This window comes from Etheostoma cragini, chromosome 9 (assembly GCF_013103735.1).
Source record: "Etheostoma cragini isolate CJK2018 chromosome 9, CSU_Ecrag_1.0, whole genome shotgun sequence".
NCBI lineage: Eukaryota > Metazoa > Chordata > Actinopteri > Perciformes > Percidae > Etheostoma > Etheostoma cragini.
The window spans coordinates 8,490,354-8,500,496 of NC_048415.1; the positions used below are offsets into that span (position 1 = coordinate 8,490,354).

Sequence of the window (10,143 nt, forward strand, 5' to 3'; positions counted from 1 at the left end):
CCCCCCCACCATTTCCCCCTCTCAAGCAGCTCTGTTGCTTTGGTCCGTCTTTGAAGGCCGTTCTTATTACTGGCACAGAGCGCAGGTCAGAATGGCAAGCCGGCAGCATACTTTTAAAGCCTAATGAAAGGAATCTCTGCAGGGTTTGAGGTCTGCAGCGGCCAGAGGAGGCTGTGCCTCTGCCCGTTGTTCTTCTGCACCTCTCCTCACTATTCTGTAGTTTTTTTTTCTTTTCTTTTTTTTCATTTCTAAATCAGGCTTCTATTCTGTCCCTTGCCTCTGTCTGTCTGTCTGTCATTGTCTGTCTCTCTCTGTCATGTCTTTTCCTTTGTCTTGTTTTCACTCTGCACCTTTAGGTTTCACTCTACCTGTGTCTGCATCAGATGATATTTGCACTGCTAGAAATTTGTTTAACTGCTGGCAAAGAACATGCTTCGGCCTCATACTGTAAGGAAGACTAGGCATAGGTTGTCATGCATGTTGTTAATTACACTTCAATTAAAGCCATGGATTTTACCATGACGTCTTTAAAAAACATGTTAACTATTTACCCTTAACATATGGTCCCAGCTGACCTTCTTATGATCATTTACACAGGAATCATTAAATAAAGACAATGTATTCACCACATTAAAACACAAAGTGCACGATTATGGCCAAAAAATATTTGATGGACGTCACATAGGCTAATTATAACTGCTTTCACATCCATATTATGCTAAATTTTTCTTATGTTGAAGTTGTATGTTGTGTTGACGTACAGCTGCAACACAGGTAAATGAAAATTAGCTATCTGAAATAAATAGCATAGTTATATATTTTTTTTATGTATCTCTGAGAAAGCTCCTTCACTTGTTTTCAACAATAACTGATCAAAAGAGCAAGGGAGAGAGAGGGAGTGCGATTAACGCTACTCACAGAGAGATGGCTGACTCATTATGAACGAGTCCGAAACACGTTGAATGGCGGGTCAGCGGAGTTACACACGTCATGTGTATGAAATGTCTTTATCGTCACTGCGCTGCATTCATCTCTCGCCCGGGTCCAGCAGGTTCTGTCTCACACGCCTTTTACTTAACGAACTGAAGTCAGTTGCATTCAATAACTTCTTCCGTGTTTTTTTGTCGTTGCGGCCGCGGTAGAGTTACCAGCGGAAACACTGGTACAAATACAGGTTTGCCTCTCATGCTTAACAATATACAGCTGTGTTAATAACAAGTAAAACTGTGGAAAAATGTCAGAAGTCTGGACCGGTGCTGCTGTGTGGAGGGGCCGCATGGAGAGTAGAGGAGAGATCAGCACAGGCACGGCTTTACAGAAGAAATGGGTCATGTAACGCAAAATTAAACCATATCCATATAAACAACATTGCTTTGTTTGTGGAGAAGCAGCGGATCCTCGCGACCTAGAGCCCTGTGAGCTAACAGACGCTAACTAGCACTGGTCACTGCTGGTGTCTTAAAAAAAAAAAAAACACAGACGGGACAAAATGTTGCGTTTAATGGTACACTAATAGACCTTGAGACCGACGTATAACCGACTGCCATCTTTTGAATTTTACTCACGTTACTCTGTCCTCTGTGACTTTCTACATGTTGATACTAAGCTGCGCTGTGCAGGGAACAACTCTGACTGGCACATGATCAGACAGTGGTTTACGGAGCGGTAGATTGGCTTTGCAAAAAAACCCGGAGTGTTCTATGAAATGAGACGTTTAAAATATCGCTCGATCACGCAAATTTGATCGTGTGAAGCCAAAATCGTGAATGTGATTACATTTTGATTAGTTGTGCAGCCCTACTAGAGAGTGTCCTGCTCAGGACACACATGTCCTGACTTTAGCGATTACATCTCTTAATGTCCTGTCGTCATTAACAGCAGTAGTCTTGCTTGGCCATCACATTGTCAATTTGTAGAAAAAATAACCTGTAGCTCTACCAGCGTTTCCCGTACAATGATATATTTGTGGCGGCCCGCCACACAATCATTGTTGACCGCCGGATACTGCTGTATGATCTCTCTCTCTCTCTTTCAATCTCTCAAATACAACAGACCCTACGCTTCCATGCAGATTAATTAATGCCATTGATTATTCCACACACTCAATACAGTAGTGCAGGTAGCGGTATGAGCCTTAAACTTGGTTTTCGACCCACTTATTAACACACAGAAGAAGACATCTACCGACATAGAGCTTTTGCCCCGCAGAAAAGAGTCGATCTGGAGTTTAATGGTTAGTATTAGTGTTATAAAGTTACCGAGAAACTCTTGGGGGGGAGGCCGAACTGTAGGGGCAGTCTGTTACTCTACACCACAGACAATTTATTCATCAACATTTAAAAATAGAAAAGATTACATTTCATAATGTTTTGTATGCATAACACTATTGTATTATTGTACAAATTAGCTACAACAGTAATAGCAGATACCTTATGTAAGGCACTCCTACATTTTTTAACTGAGGAGCAAAACATGCTCCTTGGGAAACAGATACGGTTATGCCCTATTCAATACTAATCAAATGAACTGGACTTTGTTGTCAGATATGAAAGCGCCCTTCCCTTACTGCATTATAAAATTAAAATTTTGAATTGTTATCTGCAGAATTTTGTACAAAAATATTTGCAGTACAATTAATATAATAAGTCTGCACCTCTTTCCGTGCGTGTACTCCCCACCCCCCCCACCCCGGGTCAGCTACCACCGCAAATAGAATCTAATTCTGGGGGAAACACTGTCTACCGTTATAGACATGCACTCTTTAAACAAATTTGCCTTGTCAGAATGTGGTTTACATTGACATACGCACTGCTTTTTATGGTCAAGCAGTTCTTAGCTGTAATATTACTCATGCAACACTTCCATCCAGTAACCGCCATACCTGCATTTATTTTTTGGGCTTAGAAAATAATGGTATCGTCCAGGAAGATATAGTGAGCTGTTAAACGTTATTGGAAGAAGTTGCTCATATAGATTGTTTGATACTTTTAAAGCGTTAGAATAATATGCTGGGAGGTATGAAAATCAACAAAAAATTGAGAAATAGGATTCAGCCCCTTGTTTTGTCTGCCTTAGAGGAACAGAAACACAACATGTAACAATACCGTGTCTTTAGGATGGACAATGTTAATGTCTTTTTAAAAACAAATCAAAAGCTCTGTTTTAGCATAAAGCCCCAGTTGATCTCTTCTCTCTCACTCTTGCTTTTTTTCTTTGTCTCTGTCTTAATGTTTTTGCCTCTGTGTTTCTCTGTCTTTATCTTTGTCAGTGTAGTATCACATCCAGTAACCTTTCAGTATCTGTTGCAGCTTGGAGATTACTGACAAAACAGGAAGTAGTTCAGGAAGTTTATTGCGTAGTTGAAGATGATAATGGCCATCAGTTTATCAGTTATTTGGTGCCATTTTGTTTGACTTTGAGTTTTTCTGAGTTTTGAGCCTAGTTTTAATCTACCAGTCTACCCAATCAAGGTTTAATACCATCATACATTTTTGTTTTGCATTATTTATTTTCCCCCTCTCTAGCTCTCCAAAACCAAGGCTCAGCTGTCCTTGTGTCTTTACACATTGCAAATGAATGCATATCCATGCAAATTCATAAAAAGAAAGGCTGAGAATTTGAATATTTTGCTTAAAGCTGCACCCAGGTCGACCCTGCCATTCGGCATTTGAAAGCAGTGTGTGTCTGTTTGAATACTGAGGATGTCTCTTTGTCATGTTCGCCAGAGGGGCTGTGTGAGCGAACCAGCACCGGCAGGATGGGCAGAGATCGGCTGGGTAGCTGCACACAGACAGACTAATTGGGAAAAGGGGGGCGAGTAGGGGGGCGAGGGGTGTTGGTAAGGGTGAGGGAAAAGGTGGGGTATGCAGGAAGGGGGAATCTAGGATGACGACAGGGGGTTTAGGAGGGAGGTGAAAGAGGACGGAGAGTAGGGGATGGAGGGAATAAGGCAGAAGGGAAGGAAGAGAGGAGGTGATGAAGAGGGCACAAGAACGTGCGGGAGGAAGAGGTGAAGGAAGGGTGAGTGGAGACACTGTGGTTTCCAGCGCTGATGTGTTAGTAGTCCTGCTGACTATGTCATTATACTGTTGAAATGCTGGCTGGATAACCAGGGTCTCTGACTGCTGCAAACCACTGTAGCCTTAAAACTCCATTATGGTTGACACATATGGAAAAGATAGCTTTGCACATGCAGGTTTTCTTGCAATTATTAAACATATTCAAACAGCAACTGGTCGCTCTCAACTTTTACCTTAAAGCATACTTTTGACTCCAACAGAGAAGGCATCAGCTGGGGAATACTCTCATAGAAATGAGAGTTTAAGAAAGAAATATCCTGTGAGGTGTGATATTATTAATGTGAACTATTTATGTGTTCAACCGCCCAGCGCACAGCACAATTGCAATATAGATGGCCATAATTAAGAGGTAATGAAGTTTGAATAGAGTTCTGTGCAGGAACTAGCTAATCTATTTCAGAGATTGTATGTTTGTGTAACAAGGTGCGTGACTTTTGGCATTAAAACTAGAGTATATGTTTTTATAGTTTTTTTTCAAGCTTTTAAGCAAACCTTGTGGTCTTCCTTAGTGGATGGAGTGAGAAAATGTTGCTAAATGTGTAATAAATGTGACTACAGTATGTGACGTCCTACTCGTTAACTTTTGCGGGAAATTCATTTTGCCTGCCTGTTTGCAGTAGTAAACACACAGCTTCCTGTTGCTAGTTAGAATTTTAGGTACTGAGATTTCCATAAAGGACAAGTAGTGTTTCAACATGTTTCACCCTAAAGGTCACCAACTTGAATCATTGAGCGAATATAAAATGCTCTGGCCTCAACTTATAATATTGTATGCAGTGACATTCACCATGTCACCGTTTTGAATGTGTTTTTTCCCTTCCCAGATTTAATTGATTTCAATTTTTTTCCATATGGTAAAAAAACTCATCTTGCAAAAACTTGAGTTAAGTAATCCATCACAGTGAACATCTTGCCTGCATTATTTTGAGTTATGTTATTTTTATGTGGTAATGCAGCGCAGGCTTTTCAAATCAGTCTTGCAGTTGCATTACCAGGAAATAATAAATTAACTTTGACAAAAAAATAAAAGCAGGCACAATGTTCACTTCACTGTGATGGATTGTACAGTAAAAACATATTCAGAAATCTAAAACAGTACAGCATGCTTTGAAAACAGCTGAGAGTAATGTAAAGTAAATGTGAATTGTAGTAATGGGCTAACACATGCAAAAACACAGATATAGTCCTTTTTAAAGTCTGCTTCTAATATGGGTACACCAGTGGTACATTTACAAATTTGCCTGCCTCCAGCCTCGATTCCTCCAAAACTAGACCCTGTATAGAGGGCTCTGGGGGCCAGGCTGCACTGAACTAGGTTGAGTTACACTGGGTAGCCAGCTAGATTGATCTGGCTGCAGTAGCCATGGGAATATAAAGCAGGGCAGGGGCTTAAAGTCTGAGTCCCCCCAGGGAGGAATCCTTGCTGCATGGAGAGAGGGGCGTGAACTGGGCTTCTCCTCTCTCCCTCCTTCCCTTTTTCTCCCCTCCATCCTTCTGCTGTTGTGTCCGTCCATCAAATACCCTCTCCACCTCTCCTTCCTTAAGACATTCGCTCTTGTCAGTCTCTCTGTCTGCCTCTCTACTTTTCTTTTTGTTGTTTTTTTTTATTCTTTTGCCTCATAGTTTTCAGCATTTCATTTGTCCTCCTGCATTCTCATTCCTTTCCTCTTTAAATCCACATTTCCCTACAACACTCCTCTGTCTCTCTCTCTCTCTCTATATTTGCAAGCATATGGGAAAATGATTGTCGCTCATGAAATTCACACCCAAAATGAAACACCATGGCTGATGCTGAGTTTAGCTTTTAATCAGTTAATAATGAACTTGTTAACATAATTCTGTCCACTTGCTGTGATCTTAAAAGCTGTTTTTCCCCATTTTTTAGTGTTGGTTGGACGCCAAGAGGGGAGGTGCATGCATAGAGCCCATAGAGTATGATCTGTCACGTGTCAATTCCCCCCAGTGCCCCCTTTATGCCTTAACCATATATAGCTTAACCCATTACAATTAAACTTCTTAAACCATAAGGGTAGGGCAGGGATAAAAATGAAGTTTAGGCCTATTTTTAGTAGCAAAGCACTGTGCTGCAAAGTTTGTTGCTCTTCCTTCGCTGTGCCGTGCTATCCTGGGCACGGTGCAAACCTGCAGAGTGCTGCTGAGGGCTGTTGTACTGTTGTGGTGCAGTGATAGCAGGAGCGTCCGCTGGGGGAACCCGGAGTATTCTGTCTCACTGAGTGATACCCCTGTCTCCACTCATGATAAACACACACACACACACACCACTGTCTGCCAAGCCCAGCCTAGCAGCAGATTCCTTCTCCTCCCTCCCTCCCTCCCTCACAAAGCTGCAAATATATTAGCTGCCTCTTTTTCTTTTGTCTTGGGAAAATGGCAAGCAGGGGGAGTGTGTGTATGTGTGGTGGTGGTGGTGGGCTTACTGTACTAAGAAACTGTGGAAGAACCCCCACCCCCACCCCCCTCTGTGTGTCATTCCTGTTTAGATATCCCTACGGTATAGGGCCCAGTCATGGGAGGGAAGGACGTGGAAAGAGCTACAGATGCGAAGGAGAGTTATCAGTAATACAGGTAGGATGTAGGAAACAGAAAACAGACTGACAGATGAGGAAAAGATTATGAGTTGTATATCACATACAAGCAGTCTATTTGGTGAAAAATAAAAGGGATGTTGGAACAGGAACACCGTTAAGCTCAGTATAAAGGTGTGATTCATCCAAAACACCTTTTCTCCCTTTCCAGTGGTATGTAGCCATGCACATAGTTTTGATAGTATTCTCCCAGGTTTTGAGATATATGTTGTTTTTTATGTTTTAAGACGTTCACATCTCTTTGCTTATGGAACTGCTTACTACCAGAGAAACACACCCGATGAAAATCTTTTGACAGTGAAGTCTGTAGATTATCCAGAGTAATGGAGACACTGACTGCAAAAAGACATGCTGCAGAAAAAAGTGTCATTTGTTTTTCAATTCTGTGAACACCACAAATCCGTTTTAACTGCGTTAAATTGAGTTGGAGCCAGAAATCTCAGAGAGGGGTGTCTCATACACACATCAACCAAAAACTGCGAAAAAGTGAGAAAATGTTTTTTGTAACTTGGGTGAAGAGACCCTGTAAGTCACACTGTTGGTGCATTTCACAGTTGATTTCCTGTAGACAGAGAAAGACTTTCAGCCAAATATTTTGCTGGTAATGGTGCTTTGTCTTACACTACAACAAATATATAACATATTTGTTGTGTAGATACAGCACAGGCCAAAAGTTTGAACACACCCTCTCATTCAATGTGTTTCCTTTATTTTCATGACTATTTACATTGTACATTGGTTATCACTGAAGGCATCAAATCTATGAATGAACACCTATGGAATTATTTACTTAACAAAAAAGTGTGAAATAATTGAAAATATGTCTTTTATTCTAGTTTCTTCAAAGTAGCCACCCTTTGCGCTGATTATTGCTTTGCACACTCTTGGCATTCTCTTGATGAGCTTCAAGAATTAGTCATCTGAAATGGTTTCCCAACAGTCTTGAAGGAGTTCCCAGAGAAACTTTGCACTTGTCGGCCCTTTTGCCTTCACTCTGCGGTCCAGCTCTCCCTAAACCATCTCGATTGGGTTCAGGTCCGGTGACTGTGGAGGCGCAGCACTCCATCACTCTCCTTCTTGGTCAAATGGCCCTTACACAGCCTGGAGCCTTGGGGTCATTGTCCTGTTAAAAAATAAATGATGGTCCAATAAAACGCAAACCGGATGGGATGTCGCATGTCGGTGCAGGATGCTTTGGTAGCCATGCTGGCTCAGTATGCCTTCAATTTGGAATAAATCCCCAATGTCACCAGCAAAGCACCTCCACACCTCCTCCTCCATGCTTCACGGTGGGAACCAGGCATGTGGAATCCATCGGGTCAACTTTTCTCTGTCGCACAAAGACACGGCAATTGGAACCATTGATCTCCATTGGTCTAATGTCCATTCCTTGTGTTTCTAGGCCCAAACAAATCTCTTCTGCTTGTTGCCTCTCCTTAGCAGTGGTTTCCTAGCTGCTATTTGACCATGAAGGCCTGATTTGCGCAGTCTCCTCTTAACAGTTGTTCTAGAGATGTGTCTGCTGCTACAACTTTGTGTGGTATTCATCTGGTCTCTAATCTGAGCTGCTGTTAACTTACGATTTCTGAGGCTGGTGACTCAGATGAACTTATCCTCAGCAGCAGAGGTGACTCTTGGTCTTCCTTTCCTGGGGCGGTCCTCATGTGAGCCAGTTTTTGTTGTAGCACTTGATGGTTTTTGCGACTGCACTTGGGGAGACATTCAACGTTTTCACAATGTTTCCAAACTGACTGACCGTCATTTCTCAAAGTAATGTTGGCCACTCGTTTCTCTTTACTTAGCTGATTGGTTCTTGCCATAATATTAATTCTAACAATTGTCCAATAGAGCTGTCGGCTGTGTGTCAACCTGACTTCTGCACAACACAACTGATGGTCCCAACTGCATTAACAAGGCAAGAAATTCCACTAATTATCCCTGGCAAGGCACACCTGTGAAGTGAAAACTATTCCAGGTGACAACCTCATGAAGCTCATTGAGGTAACACCAAGGGTTTGCAGCGCTATCAAAAAAGCAAAGGGTGGCTACTTTAAAGAAACTAGTTTGCAAGACATGTTTTCAGTTATTTAACACTTTTTTGTTAAGTACATAATTCCACATGTGTTCATTCATAGTTTTGATGCCTTCAGTGATAATCTACAATGTAAATAGTCATAAAAATAAAGGAAACACATTGAATGGGAAGATGTGTTGAAACTTTTGGCCTGTACTATATATATATATATACACACACATACATACATGCATGCATGCATGCATACATACACACACACAGTGGGGCTCGAAAGTTTGTGCACCCCAGGTCAAAATTTGTATTAATGTGCATAAAGAGGCCAATAATCTAATGTGTTTAGGATCATTATCCATTTGTAGAAGCCATCCTGTCTTTAACTTAAGTTTTTTCACAGATGGCATCAAGAGAGCGTCCAAACATGCTGAAATGTTATTGAATCTCTTTTTTCTTCTACTCGTGAAATGTTCCCTGTGCCACTGGCTGAAATACCACCCCAAAGCATGATTGATCCACCCCCATGCTCAACAGTTGGACAGAGGTTCTTTTCATTAAATTCTGTGCCCTTTCTTCTCCAAACGTACCTTTTGCTCATTCCGGCCAAAAAGTCTATTTTAACCTCATCGGTCCACAGAACTTGTTTCCACAATGCATCAGGCTCATCTATATGTTCATTTGCAAACTTCAAACGGTGATTTTTGGGGTGTGGACTTAGAAGAGGTTTTCTTCTGATGACTCTTCCATGAAGACCATATATGTACGAGTATCTCTTTATAGTGGAATGGTGTACCACAACTCCAGGGTCAGCCAGGTCTTTCTGGATGGATCTCTCACAATCCTGCGAGCTGTTCTGTCTGATATTTTTCTTGGTCTTTCAGATCTTGCTTTAACTTCCACCATTCCTGATGACTGCCATTTCTTAATTACATTCCGAACAGAGGATATAGGCATCTGACAATGCTTTCCTATCTTCTTATAGCCTTCTCCTGCTTTGTGAGCGTCAACTATTTTCAGTTTCAGTTTTCTAGACAACTGCTTAGAAGAACCCATGGTGCTGATTGTTGGGGCAAGGTCAGATGAGTCTGGTCATTTAAATCCTCAAGATGGACATCACCTGGTCTTTCCAGACGATGATTGAAAACCATCCATGACACTGTCAGGTCTCAGCTTTCCAAAGGGGGCGGTGTGTGCCATAAACTCTTTAGGGTAATCTGCTAATCTGTCATTTGATGCTTTTTCGAGATTTTTCCATCGTTTGTTGGTTTCTTTATGCACATTAATACCAAGTTTTACCTGGGGTGCCCAAACCTTCAAACCCCACTGTGTGTGCGTGTGTGCGTGTGCGTGTGCGTGTGCGCGTGTGCGTGTGTGTGTGTGTGTGTGTGTGTGTGTGTGTGTGTGTGTGTGTGTGTGTGTGTGTGTGTGT

The 10,143-nt window shown here is 41.8% G+C and overlaps 1 protein-coding gene across 6 annotated transcripts in view; it reads left to right on the forward strand.

The window, feature by feature from the left end:
• dennd1b (DENN/MADD domain containing 1B) overlaps window positions 1–10,143 on the forward strand; it is a 108,411-nt gene that overhangs the window by 32,290 nt on the left and 65,978 nt on the right. For 4 of the 6 annotated variants that reach the window (XM_034881200.1, XM_034881196.1, XM_034881195.1 and 1 more), the window contains exon 4: window positions 6,581–6,665. The exons of the other annotated variants lie outside the window; for them this stretch is intronic. In XM_034881200.1, the coding sequence (XP_034737091.1) occupies window positions 6,581–6,665 (85 nt within the window). The remainder of the gene's footprint in view (window positions 1–6,580; window positions 6,666–10,143) is intronic. 6 annotated transcript variants of the gene reach the window in all.